Genomic DNA, 14,948 nt, shown 5'->3' on the forward strand with positions numbered 1-14,948 from the left:
ACTTTCTCAAATGTGAATCAGCAGGGTAACAAGTATTGTTTCTGTTAACCGTGTGCTCTCAATGTATTTGTTTTCGTCTTAAGGTTGCAAAATGCAATAATGTTATTGTTTTCTTTATTGGTTGTCATATTTGTATGTGATTGGCACGGGGCGTGTATTGTGGGGCGTGTATTGTGGGTGTGTTCAATAAAATCACGTTGAGTGAGCACAGCTGTGTCTATGGCTGTGTGTTGCAAGTGAATCACGTCGTTGCGTCTACTCTGTGAACAGGTTATGGGCCCAGTGTTTCTTTGATTTATAGCACAATGAGTGGGCTGAGAAAAACAGAACCTGGCGGTCGCTGGTCGCGCCTTTTGTTTGATGGAGATGAGAAGAATTACGAACTTTGGGAGGTTAAGTTTTTGGGACACCTCCGGCTGCAAGGCTTGAAAGTGATTATTACCACGGAGCCCGAGGGTGTGGAGACACCAGAAGAAGCAGCATCAAATGCTGAGGCATATGCTGAATTAATCCAATTCTTGGACGACAAGAGTTTGTCGCTTGTGATGCGAGACGCAGCTGACGATGGACGCGCAGCTTTAAAGATTTTGAGAGACTATTATGCAGGCAAAGGAAAGCCTCGAATAATAAGTCTGTATACTGAGCTGACTTCGTTACAAAAATCAAGCAGTGAGAGTGTGACTGAATATGTCATTCGTGCAGAAACTGCCATCACTGCATTACGAAATGCTGGAGAGGTTTTGAGTGACGGGCTGTTGGTGGCTATGGTTCTAAAAGGACTTCCTGAGACTTTTAAACAGTTTGCCATCCATATAACGCAAGCCGAAGACAGCATTAGGTTTGCAGAATTCAAAACCAAGCTTCGAAGCTACGAGGACATTGAAAAGATGCGTGCTCCGGCCGCAGAAGATAATATAATGGCTGTGCGCACAAGACCGAGGCTGAGACCCGCCAGCTCAGGCTCATCTGAACGTGGAGTTGACAGAACTGCAGCGGACGTGGTGTGCTACAGATGCGGCCTGAAGGGACACATGGCCCGCACTTGCCAGCGCAAACTGTGGTGCAGCAAACGCAAGAGCAACACTCATTGCGCCGCAAACTGCAGGAGACGACGGAGCCAGGACGCAACATGGAGGGCGAGCGGCACCGAGGACGGGACCGACGAGTACGTGTTCCGGGTGACAGATGGAGAGGCAGGATGCCAACCAAGCGGCCCGGGTGTCGACGTGAGGGGCCTGATGGTTGACTGTGGGGCAACCTCGCATATAGTCACCGACATCGCTAAGTTCAAGAGGTTCGATGACGAGTTCCAGGCCGGGGATCATTGCATGGAGCTGGCTGACGGCACAAGATGCAAGGGAGTAGCAGAGCGCAGAGGTGATGCTGAGGTCCGTTTGATGGACAGTCACGGACGTCACCTCAAAACAACGCTGAGACGTGCGCTGTACATTCCCTCCTTCCCACAGGACATCTTCTCTGTGCAAGCAGCGGCTTCCAGCGGAGCAAGCGTGACATTCAAGAAAGGCGAGGACATTCTGGTGCATCGAAACGGTACAAAATTTCCAATTTATGTACATGATAGACTATAATATTTGCATACAGTACCTAATGGGTGTGATGACCAATTGAAGGGATGTTATGATTTAAAGACATGGCATGAGATACTGGGGCACTGTAATTTTGATGATGTGCAAAGGTTAGAAGGTGTTGTTGATGGCATGAAAATTCAAAGTCCAATAAACAAACCTCAAACGTGTGAAGTGTGCACCAAGGGCAAGTTTACGCAAAGTCGAAACCGAAAGCCTGATGTGAGAGCTAAAAGGCCTCTAGAGTTAGTGCACACAGATTTGGCCGGTCCAATCCACCCAGAGTCCAGAGAGGGATACAAATATGTTTTGTCATTCACTGATGATTTTTCCAGCGCCGTGTTTGTGTATAGCCTTAAATGTAAAAGTGACACATTACAAGCAACAGAGAGGTTTCTTGCCGATACGGCCCCATATGGTAAAATTCAGCGTCTTAGATCTGACAATGGCACTGAGTTTACTGCAAATAATTACAAAACTCTGTTGGTTAAGAATGGTATTAGACATGAGACCTCTGCGCCATATTCTCCCCACCAAAATGGCACAGCAGAGCGAAATTGGCGTACTCTTTTTGACATGGCACGGTGCATGTTAATAGAGAGTAAGTTACCTAAATGTTTATGGCCTTATGCAGTGCAGACAGCAGCCATAATTAGGAACAGGTGCTTTAACACACGCACCAAACAGACACCAGTTCAGATGTTAACAGGGAGACGGCCCAATTTATCCAGGATGCAAAAGTTTGGTTCAGAGTGTTTTGCTTATAAACAAAAGAAAACAAAGCTAGATCCAAGATGTGAAGAGGGTGTTTTTATTGGTTATGATAAAAGCAGTCCGGCATACATTGTCTATTTCCCTGACAGCAGGAAAATACAAAAACACAGATTAGTCAAGTTTATGTCTAAATCCAGTGTTGAGCGACAGACTCAGACTGGCATTGTTGAGGATGATGATGATGTTCTGGAGCAGAGGGTCAAAATAACTGGGCAGGATGTAAATGTAAGTCCAGCAAGTGAGCAGGTTCAAGTAAAAGAGGATGAACTGAGTAGTAGTCCTCAGTCCCAAACAGTTGAAGCTACAAGGTATCCTTCTAGAGTGAGGAAGAGGCCAGACTATCTGCGTGACTATGTTTCTCAACAAGCATCTGATGAGGAAACTGATCAGGTGCAGATTAACATAGATTACTGTTATAGAGTGACATGTAATATACCTGTAACTTTCAAAGAAGCTGTAACCTCAGACAGATCAAAAGAGTGGGTCACTGCAATGGATGAGGAAATGCAGTCACTTAGCGAAAACCACACATTTACCCTAAGTAGCTTGCCTGAGGGTAAGAAAGCAGTTGGGGGTAGATGGGTTTATGCGATTAAAAACAATATAGATGGATCTGAAAAGTGCAAAGCACGTTATGTAGCCAAAGGATACAGGCAGAAGAGAGGGGTAGATTATGAAGAGACTTTTTCCCCTACAGCTAATTTAACAAGTATCCAAGTGATAATACAAAAAGCAGCACAAGAAAATTTGATTCTGCATCAAATGGATGTAAAAACTGCCTACCTAAATGCACCAATAGATCACGAAATTTACATGGAACAGCCAGAGGGCTATGAAGTAAAATCTGACACAAATGAAAATGTAGTTTGTAAATTGGAAAGGTCATTGTATGGTTTAAAACAATCTGGCAGAAACTGGAACAAAGTACTGCATGAGTACTTGACCAAAAACCATTTTGAGCAGAATCAAGCTGACCACTGTGTTTATACATGGGAAACACCCAATGAGAAAGTGATCATTGTAATATGGGTTGATGATTTGTTAATTGCGGCAAGTGATGCAAATGTTCTCAAACATGTGAAGGACATGCTTGCCGAAAGATTCAAAATGAAGGACTTGGGCAAACTAAGGCATTTCTTAGGGATTGATTTTAACCAGAGTGACAACTGTGTGAAAATGTCCCAAACAGAATATGTGTCAAAAATATTACAAAGGTTTAACATGCAGGATTGCAAACCTAGATTGACGCCATGTGAACAAAAACTGGACTATACTAATGATGCCGAAAAGATGATTGATGTGAAAAAATATAGAGAGGCGGTGGGAAGCCTCATATATTTGACAATTTGTACTAGACCAGATATAAGTTTTGTTGTAAGCAAACTGTCACAATATTTCACAGAGCCAACTGTTGAGCAATGGGCCACAGTTAAACATGTACTGAGGTATCTTAAAGGAACAATTAACAAAGAGCTGTGTTACAGAAAATATGACACATTGGGAATAAGAGCATACAGTGATGCAGACTGGGCGGCTAGTCATGACAGACGTAGTACCTCTGGGTATTGTGTAGGTCTAACCGACTGTGGTGCTTTGATTTCATGGAAGACCAAGAAACAGCCAACTGTGGCACTGTCCACCTGTGAGGCAGAGTATATAGCCCTCGCCACAACCATACAGGAGTGTCTCTATCTTAAACAGCTACTGGAAAACCTTGATAAATGTCAGTACACACCACCTAAGGTATATGAAGACAACCAAGGTACAATAGCTTTATCAAAAAATCCTGTGAGCAGGCAAACATGTAGACATCAAATACCATTTTATTAGGTCTTCTGTAAATAATGGCACAGTTACATTAGTGTATTGTCCCACTAATGAGATGGTAGCAGATGTGTTAACAAAGCCTGCAACCAAGTGTAAGTTAATGAAGTTTGATGAATTTATTTTTGGAAAATAATATGACATACTGTATGTCAACAATGTGAGAGCAAGTGGGGGTGTTAACCGTGTGCTCTCAATGTATTTGTTTTCGTCTTAAGGTTGCAAAATGCAATAATGTTATTGTTTTCTTTATTGGTTGTCATATTTGTATGTGATTGGCACGGGGCGTGTATTGTGGGGCGTGTATTGTGGGTGTGTTCAATAAAATCACGTTGAGTGAGCACAGCTGTGTCTATGGCTGTGTGTTGCAAGTGAGTCACGTCGTTGCGTCTACTCTGTGAACAGTTTCAATCATACATTCAGCGAGAGAATATATAGTGTGTGTCATGGTGGAGGCATGGCCTCCGGTTGATAAATGTGGTGTGAACGTGTAAAAATACAAATATTATTCATAAAAGCTTGAAGACAAGTTGACTTTGTTGCGGCCATATGGCCGGGAAACCTTTCCACATTTCTGTTTGTGTTATGTTGGAGAGACTATTCTCTGAGCCTGACGGAAAACAGACTGTTTTGTTTGTCTCCAAAATGTGAGTTTTATTTTCCCAAAACTTCAAATATGTCTTTGAAGTGGACTTATTATGGAATATTTTTTCGCTTTCAAGAACTCCTGTTGAGAAGTTTTTATTTCCTTGCCAGTTGGTTCTACAGAGCATCGGACATACTGACACACATCAATAAACGTCTTGTCATTTGACGCCCACTTCATGTTATCCTTGGACACTATTGCTTCCTGAGCTGATCATCATATGAGGAGATCCACAATGAGTTGATGCCCAAACGACTGGACAACCAGGTACAAATTTAAGATTCAATATCGAATTCTGAAGCCATATTTAAACCAAATTCCATCAAATTTAAAGTTGGAAAAAGGTTAAATATCGTCTTGGGTATAGGTGAGTTCACACCATCTCGTGTCAGTTAAATGCCAAAATGCCGACGAGCATGCAACAAATAGTTGTTTGTTGTGTCTCTTGGTAACACAACATCAATGTAATTCACGACTCTTGGATCACTGTGTGTCATGTCATCTGGTTGACAAAGCCTGGGTGCAATTTGTTGAAGAAAAAAAACAATCTGACGAGGCTTTTTTTTTTCTCTCAAGATCAGAGGTTTGTAACCTTCTGCTCCAAAGCTGCTTGTGGCTGTTCAGCTCCTCTGTAGTGGCGACCTGCAGATTTCGAAATAAACATCTGTGCTCTCTCTCTCTCTCTCTCTCTCTGTCTTCTCTCATCTGTGCTCTCTCTCTCTCTAATTTGATTTGATTTGAGCTATTTATTTATTTCGAATGAAGGAACGATTAGAATTAGATGAAACAAAAATAAGAAAAAATAACACAGAAATAAATAAAAGGCCAATTTCAATCAAACACACATTTGACTCGGTCGAAAAGGGCTAGGAAGAAGCCACGGCTCACCAAGTCCGACCCCCATTCTTCACCCATTGACAAATGCAAAATCCAATGAAATAACTAAACAGGCAATACAAAAGAAAAGAAAAAACTACTCCAATCGAGCGATTTATGACAACAGAATAAATAGAAAACACACAAAAAAGAACAAAATGAACAAGTGCCATTAACATCTGCGAGATTTTCATTCTCCTTCTTCATTTCTGTATTTCTCAAAGATATATCTTTTGTACTTTTTTTTAAAATTGCGTTATATTCATACTTTGTTTAATCGCGTCGTCAAGACCATTCCACAAAACCACCCCACGAATGGAAAGACACGTACTTTTTAAACTGGTCCGAGCATAATTCTGTTTCAAGTTTAGTTCCCCTCTAAAGTTATAACCACCCCCCACTCTGTCTTTGAACAGTTTGGGTAAGTTTACAGGTAGCAGTCTATTTATTGCTTTGTATGTTATTTGTGCAGGCTTAAATTCAACCAGATCGGCAAACTTTAAGGTGTGCAGTTTTAAAAACAGTGTATTGGTGTGTTCATAGTATCCTACATCATAATCTATATATAAAATATCTATCTATCGATCTGTCGCTTTAATTTCCTGCAGTATCTCGCACGGTAAAAGTGGAATTTCTTGATCTTTTCCTTTTGAATCTACCAAGTCTTGATGAAGTGGATAAGCTCATAAACTCATTCTCTCACTCCAGAAGAGGGTCGAGGAAATTTTTTTTCATTGCGTCAACTATTTGTTTCACGGAGAAAAAATGTGGCGTATTCTATTCACATGGCTTAACAGTCGGTGCCGATAATACCTTGTAAAGTCAGTGTAAAACTCAGTGAAACTGCTTTGGTGTTCGTGGAGGAATACCACATCCACTGCACTGAGCTTCCCGTTGGTGTTTCGGAACACCTCGGTTATTTTAGATCGTTTCACGAGGCCTGATGGAGGAGCTTTGGGGAAACCCGGCCAGAGGTTTTCTGTGTACGGCTCGCCACAGTATCTGCCTCCCAGATGTTCGGATTGCCCTCGTTAATCTCTTTATGAACCTGGTTCACCACCGCGACCTCTCCTCGGTTAGACTGACAGATAGACAGCGGAACAACTTCCCCTAACCCTCGCCATCCCACCTCAAAAAAAAAAAAGATTAAAAGACCCAACAGGAAAAACAGAAGGCCACCTTTTGTGCTTTTCCTTTTTTTTTTTTTGATGGGGGGGGGGGGGTTATGACCTTAGACTAAACTGCAGGCAGATCCTCTATGATTCAGTTCAAAAGAAATCTGCTGAGAATGTGGCAGGGAGGCTGAACACGGCGCTCCAATGGGGAGAAGTGATAGATGGAGGACTGAAAGATGATGCGCTGATGAAGTGCCTCCTGCTACGGTTGAATTAGAGAACAAATATCTCAGACGCGTAACAACACCTGGATCCTGGCGAGTTCAGCAAAATCATTCATGATTTATTGAACTCCTTTTATTGGGGGGGGGGGGGTCACTCAGAGGAAGCTGTGTTTCCTGATCCCATTGAAGGAGGAAAAAAGGGGGAAAACATTGGTCTCAGACCAGTTTGCTTTACTGGTACATACCGCCATTTTTTACTGTTGAACCACTTTTTTAAAAGACGAGTAATAGCCTTTCGCTACTTGCCGATACGAGTACTTGACTGACTTTAATCATGTTTAGCATGTAGCATCACTGGTATGTGAGTCCAGAAACTCTTTAGCATGTAGCACGTAGCACGGCTCAGACATTGGGACTCTGCTGGTCCGGTGTCGGACGAACTATCTTTGGCCTCTTGATAATGTCAGAACATAATTTAGCTGCGGGCAGCGTTGCTGAATATGACGTCATGTAATACTTACCAGGTTTGTATCTTGGATCTATTTCTGAATACAAGTACAATTGTTCCGTGCAGTATTGGACCCGATACTGGTGTCGGTGCTGGTGCATCTCCGCTACATCAGCTGAATATCAACGGGGTTCCGTCACGTGCTGAGTTCATGTTGTTCAGACTTCAATGAAACCACACCAAATTCCAAAAACTGAGATCCAACTGTTAAAATGCCATTTATCCTGAGTTTTTCATTGAAGAGCTGTCTGAGTCTGACATGACTCATCATCGATTGGTTCAAACAACCTTAAACCTCACTGGCAGAGTTTCACCAAGCCGTGGAAAAGCAGCCTCACATAAGAGATACTTCACTTCAGCACCATTTAAACTGCTTTCTGACAATAATCCTAAAGGAATGGCAATAAAAGTTGAGTTTCTAGTTTTGAACTAAACTTTTTAGGGTGAAAAAAGTGTACAAGTCTGCATTTTTGTCCATCATCTTTAAAAAGCGACACTAAAATTAACCCAAAATGGAAAATCTGTTGACGATACACATGATTTTCTCTTATTTCTTCCTTTGGCTCTGGCTGTAATCCCACGTGAATTCATCATTTCCTTCTCAGGAGGTGTTGGCGGGACGAATGACTAATTGGCTGTGGGGGATATATGTTACACTTTGGCAAGACGAGAAGAAAAAAAGATATATGCACTTGTTTCCCTTTGGAGATGAAGATTAAAAGTGTCGTGCAAAGATTGTGACAGACTCACAGTGAAAATGGAGGAGGAGGAGGAGGCTATGATTAATGATATTCAAGCTGTGAAGGTGTCTGACAGCAGACCCAACCTCCCTTGTGTACCCTCCTCCTCCTCCTCCTCCTCCTCCTCCTCCTCCTCCTCCTCCTCCTCCTCTCTTGCAGTTCTCTTCTCTCCATCTACCACAGCAGACCTCCACACACTCGCTCTCCCAGGCAGGATACGGCTCCACGCCCTGAACACCCCCCGACGCCACCCAGGAGGCTCACGGCATCTCCTCACCTGAACCGGGATCCCGGAGACTCTTTCAGGAGACGTCTTTACCGCCGCTTCAGGAGCAGCTTTTACGTGGAACCTCCTCTCCCTGGATGCTGAGCGAACCGTCAGGATGGACTTCACTTACCTCTGGCTTCTCGCCTCCACCCTGATCTTGATGCACCAGTACCAAGGTAGAGCCCGCTTTACTGTCTCACACACTATTTATGAGAAAAGCTGCTACTTTCACTCGGTAATTACTTCAGGCTGCTGTTTTCATGTGAATATTGTCGTATAGAGGTCTACAAATGCTGCAGCTCCCCAAAGATTTCAGAAAATTATATGCAAACAAATATTTTTTTATGGGATTCTTGTTTTAGATTTTATTTTGAAAATTACTTCACTCCTACGTAAAAAACAAAAAAAGCTCAAATAGCACAAACTCAGTTAAAAAAAACACTGTTAAAAAACAAAAAAAAGAGGCAAAAATTGAAAGAAATGGCTAAAAAGACAAAACTTAAAATTGTTAGAATAAATAAAAATAAAAATAATGGGTAAAATTGCTTTAATGGTGTGAATCAATTTAAAGACCTGATATGTCCAATAAACTAAAATGGCTAAAAAGTTAAAACTGCTTAAAATGTAATAGTACATCTGTTGTATATTGTAGTTAGGAAACTTCTTAAAACATTTTTTTGCATGTATAGAAACAGTTTGGAAGCTCAGCTGTCGTCTTTTCAAAGGATTTTAAGTGGACAAATTATCTGTTTTGGTCACAAAGGTTGCGGAGCTCTGTTGTAGTAAAACATAAAGATTAAACTGCTTTTTAAAAAAGCTTCAGGTGGAACAACTTATCCTGATGTTTGGGTTAAAATAAAGAATAGAGTTGATTACATAGCTGACACCATGCAGATTTTTCCTGTGAAACATTTTATTTTGCTTAGCGCTCAATGTTTGACTTGCTTATGAATCCATATAAAGCCTTTCGTTTGTGTTCGGATTTCCCCTGGAAGTTTACGTATACCGAGCAGTACCAGTAGTCGTCATCAGGGGGCAGTGTTGAGATTAGCAGTGCAGCGGCTAGATTTTTGTGTAGTTTGGGGATAATGCTGATTTGCCATTTTACATCGCGGCACATGACCATGTAGCATTAGCTTAGCCTGATAATTTTATTTACTGGAGATCCTAAACTGAGCAGGTGATTCGTCACACTGTGGAGTTTCAGAACGCTAATTGGCAAACTTCACGTTGACTCTGTTACTGAATCAAATAAAAAGCGAAGTCTTAGCTGTCCGCATTTGAGCTTTTCTCACAATATAGGCATCGGTTCTACCTCCTGGCGTCGCCATCATAGCTATCGTTGACGTTCTTCTTCTCTCTGAAAAAAGATTTCTACTCTTCTTGGTATTTGGCCTGGACGTCGATGTAAAGTGGCGTTCTCTGTTGGATCGAATGCTAAAGAAGATAAATGAAAGCTTTTCCGTTACAGTTGCGACTGTTTGCTGTAGCAAGCTGCAGTTAGCATTAGCATCATCCAACGCTGTTTTCTCTCACAATACTTTGGTACTATTTCATTTAACTCCTGTTTGCTGTAAGAGAAGCAATGCAGATTATCGAGCATCGTCTTTCACTAACTGATGTAACGTCAGTTCAAATCCAGAATATAGAGCATTTTAATCTCTATTTATTATCTATTTATTTTCAGTGATCAGTTCAGTAATTTTAACATTTTGGGGGAGAAGGGAAGTACTAACCCAATACTAATTGTCTGTAATTTGCTCAAAAGTGGTTCACCCAGTCTGCAAACTTTAGTGAAACCACCACCATGACTCAGGAGAACAACAATTCTGTCTGCATCATGTTTCAAGTATTTCCGGGTGAGTAAACACTCGTCAACATTTAGACAAATAGCACACCAAGAAACACCGGGTTTCGATGAGGAAACAGATGTTTTAAAGCTCAGGGGCACTTGAGTTATTCGAATTTGAACAGAATTAAATCAAGAAATTAGTGGATAGATATCCCCGGTGAGCCCTGTGAGGAATATCACGGCCTGAATGTGTTACACTGGGACAGTGTCGGGATCATCACGCCTCATTAAACGATTTGGATCGCATAGTTTCTGCTTCTTTGTTCCAAATCCTGCATTAGAGGGATTGACGTTAATCCTACTTTTTGGGGAATGCTGATCCGCACACCTTCATGGGCTCTGTAAGATGTGGCGCGGATCGCTTTGCAGTAGCAAACAAGGCGTGGTAGCGAGAGCCGTCCAGATAATTCATCTTGACAGTGCAAGTGCACACTCCGCGACTCATCCATCAGTCAGAAATTGCAGTTATACGGCATAAAAAAAGATAAAAAGGGGGGGAGGGCTTCCTGCGTTTACAGCTGTGCAACATAAATCGCAGCGCTTCAGAAACCTGAAGCTAAGGCATACCTTTGGACCGCGGCCTGAGGCAGCTCTCCGGCGGGATTTATGACGGTCCACCCGACACACGAGACACGTGAGAGGAGCTGGAGGAGGATTTCATCACGGAGCTGAAGAGCTACCTGAAAATACCAGAGATAAAGTTTAATCTCTTCGATTCAGGTGAAAACTGCTCGACACATTCCAGATTCACCTCGTGCGATAAAACTTTGCACCCCTCCGTGATCTACGGCGCCACATTCCCGAACGCACTCGCGTGGATTTCTGTCACTGCTGCTCTGCTCTTGTGCGTCCTCAGCCATGAGTAGAGGAGGCGACTCGTCACTGGGAAAGCGAAACAAGTGATGAGTTTGTCCAGTTAATTAGATTGTGCTCCGATGGACTCGGGGAGTTTCTACATGTCGCTTTCTTTTAAACAAGACAGAAAGTGGGAATACGTGAAGGGAACTGCAGCCCGACAGGAACCTGATAGTAAACTAAACAGACAATGTGCTTCATCGGGACTCTTTTCTGTCCCAGCTGGACGTTTTCCCCTCCAACTCAAGCATATCTGGAACGAGGCCTGAACATGAAATTATACTGCAAGAGTGTGATTTGTAACAAAACATAATATTTTCCCAGCAGGCTGTACTCTTTGGCATTTTTAAGAGAAATCGTTCATTTGAAAAAAATAAATAAATAAAAGAGAGGAACACAGCTCAGATAAACTCTTAGTCGAATGAGCTACATCAGTTAGTCGGAGAGAGATGCTCTATAATCTGAATGTTAGCACTTTTGAAACAACAGCAGCGCTTAAAGAGGGAAGCTAACAGCTTCTTAGCCATGCTAATGCTAAACATAACTACTGCTAATGCTAATGTTACTGAATGTTACCGATTTTGCTGTTATGAGTACCGAGTTAGCTTCGGAGTTTAATGAAATAGTAACTGTTAAGCAAACAGCTAATCCTATAGATCATCTAATCCTATAGATCATCAGTTTTCTATGATATTCTTATAGATCACCGTTAAAAAATGGTTGGTTTATTTGAAAACAATTAAAGATAGTACCTTGTCAGTATGACTGACTATTGTTCCTATAATTGTAATATACTGTATGGTGTCCCTCAAGGTTCTATATTGGGTCCATTACTGTTTTCAATTTAAATGCATGCAACTCTTGTCTGTTCCATAATCTAGCTCAGTTAAAGTCTTTCCAGATTCCCTGTGCTTTAATGTAATGAGTGCTTAGATAGCTTAGGAGTTTAATAGATAGTAACTGTTAAGCAAACAGCTAATGATACAGATAAAGTTCTTTTCTATGATATTCTTTTAGATTGCCTTAAAAACAATTAGTTTAATCTATAAAACACTAAATGTGTATTTTGTAGACTTTTCAATAAATATTTTGTTCTTGACTTGAAAAAGCCACAAATACACAAAAAGTCGAAAAATATTCTCCACCAGTGTGGTTAAAGTTTTTTCCTTTTTCAATGTGTTTTAACAAGTGGCCTGTTGAGAGTTTAAATAGAAACCGAAACTCAGCAGATACTTTTTCTATTTTCTGTTTTTAAAAAATACGTAGATCAAAGAAAAACTCTAATTTGATCCATATCAATTAAAAAAAAAAAGAGATAGAACAACTTGCAGCGCTGGCTCATGGAAGCAGTTCGCATGTTGCTTCATTTAGTGTTGAATTCTTCATGCTGAACAAGAATCGAGTCAAAATTCTCTTTTGAAGCTGCAAAATCTTCTACAAATCAAACTAGAAGTTCAATGTGTTTTCATGCTGACAATTGAATTTTATTGCGATTAAACATCTCAAACTGCGGCTTCACTGATGCAATAATTAGATTCATGAGCTCATATCGGTGTGAAACAGCTCTTGAATAAATCAGCCTGTAAACGTCTCATTTTTCTATGCTGATCTCAATCAATGAGCTCATAAACTCCTCTGAAAGTCTTTCATATCACGTTTCATCCTGCAGTGCTTTTGCAGCGTGGATTAAAACAGTCATGTGGAATGAAAATGTCTTCACATGTGTGACGCATGTTCTCGCAGCCAGACAGACGGTCTTATTGCGGAGCACTTGGTACAAATCAGTCAAACTGCAGCTGGGATCATTTTTAGTGGCCGCTGTGGTGCATAGGAATAATCTCCTGATAGGATCAGAATTTAGTGAACGACGATGTCGACGTGTCCAACGAGCTGTCTGAAAAATGAAAAGTGTCTCTCCAGTTCAGTGTCTGAGGTATGGAGTGAAACGGGGGTCGAACATTTTAAATAGTTGAATCACAGTCTCTGGTTTTCTGTGTCCAACGTCATAAAGTAGAAGCAGTTACAAGCAGCAGTTAGATATCTGGGATTAAGATGCTCTTTAATCTGGATTTTAGCTGGAGTCACTTCAGTTAGTCGGATTAAGATGCTCTATGATATCGATTTTAGCTGAAGTTTCATAAATTAGTGGGATTACTTTGCTCTATAATCTGGATTTCAGATTAAATCGCATCTATTATTGGGATTAAGATGCTCTATGATCTGGATGTTAGCAGAAGTTACATCACTTATTGGCATTATGATGCTCTATAATTTGGATTTTTTATCTGGCGTTACATCACTTAGGGGGATTAGGATAATCTATATACTCGCCATTGTTAATGTTTATAGCGTATTGCTCGCTGCTTGCATGTGTGTGGTTTCACTACAAGAACAACCAACAGCTCCAGCTAGTGGCCTGGCATGTTAATTACATTCCATTCAGCCTGTCTTCTGTGTAAACTGACGTCGTTTTGAAAACATCACTGTGTAAACGCAAAACCTTTCTGAAACAAAAAATGCAAAACCGATGTGTTTTCACTGTTGTCGTATCAACAGTGAAAACACATTTACTTAGTGGTGGTAAATTGGCGCGCGATCTGATTTTGGATCGTTTCCCGTGATCCACTGAAAAGAACACTTCCTTCCAGTCGGCGTTGCAGTCAGAAACAGTCGGTGCAGATGTGGAAGGCGGACGATTTGCCCCGGGAAGTTTTGCTACTTAAGTTGACCTTGTCATTATGAAATAGAGTCCACGATCTGCAGCTTTAGATCTGCTCGTTTCCTCTTGTTCGGGTCTCCGTGCGCTCATTACAGTCTCAGGGTGCTACTTTTTTTAGTTTTTTTTGTCCGGGTACACGTCGAGTCTCGGAGGCCTCCTCATAAGCACTTCTCTCAACACGTTGTCTCTCCCTCTTTCTTTTACTCCTTTACTCCCATCCGTATCCCCGCTATTTTTCTTTCCCTCTTTGCTGCCTCTCCTGCTCCCTGTCCATGCTGTGTTCATGCATCAAACTGCCAGACAACTGAGGCTTAACATTACTTTTTGTGGTATTTTCTTTAATGTAATTTTAGTGTATAGAGTTACTGTGTCCTCTATTTACATTTATATGTTAAGATTTGGAAACTATGTTAACTTTTAAGCGTCAAATCAGTTCAGTACGCATGTTTTTAGTTTGTATTTTATTAAATAGTTAAAAATTTGATTATGAATTATGACGTTTTGGGCCGTAATGTTGATATGAGGTCAATTTAAATGTAAAATTTAGAGTCAGATTGTTGTAGTAAAACAAAAAGAACATGTTTTAAAGTGGCTGTTGTTTTAATGTGATAAAAAAATTATCAAAATAGGCACAGTCCAGTGAGTTTTAAGGAGTTTTAAGTCTTTTCAATCGTCCTAAACGGCAAAAAAGCTCCACATATTGAAGCTATGCTGCTCCTCCCACAAATGCATGTTTAATAAAGTGTTTCGTCTCCGTGTGCCACAGCCAGACATCTGAGGTTTATCATTGACTCAGCAGAAAATTCCAGTCTTAAACTTCTTGGATAGGATGCTTCAGAATGGCTCGAGCTTGTTAAAATGGAAATATTTTCTTTAACACAATCTTTGAGCGTTGATGCCACGGCCGTTTACATCCAGACTTTGAAAATATTTAATGTCTGCGGGGGCGACTGCAGTGGAA

At 41.1% G+C, this 14,948-nt stretch overlaps 1 protein-coding gene across 1 annotated transcript in view; it reads left to right on the forward strand.

Annotated features, from left to right (window-relative positions):
- The first annotated feature begins 8,450 nt into the window (after positions 1-8,450).
- LOC308126699 (endothelin-2) overlaps positions 8,451-14,948 on the forward strand; it is a 35,733-nt gene continuing 29,235 nt past the window's right edge. Inside the window, exon 1 of the mRNA XM_080491256.1 lies at positions 8,451-8,737. Within this exon, the coding sequence (XP_080347382.1) occupies positions 8,677-8,737 (61 nt within the window). The 5' untranslated portion in view covers positions 8,451-8,676. The remainder of the gene's footprint in view (positions 8,738-14,948) is intronic.

This window comes from Lipophrys pholis (genome assembly GCF_963383615.2).
Source record: "Lipophrys pholis genome assembly, chromosome: 21".
NCBI classification, from domain to species: domain Eukaryota; kingdom Metazoa; phylum Chordata; class Actinopteri; order Blenniiformes; family Blenniidae; genus Lipophrys; species Lipophrys pholis.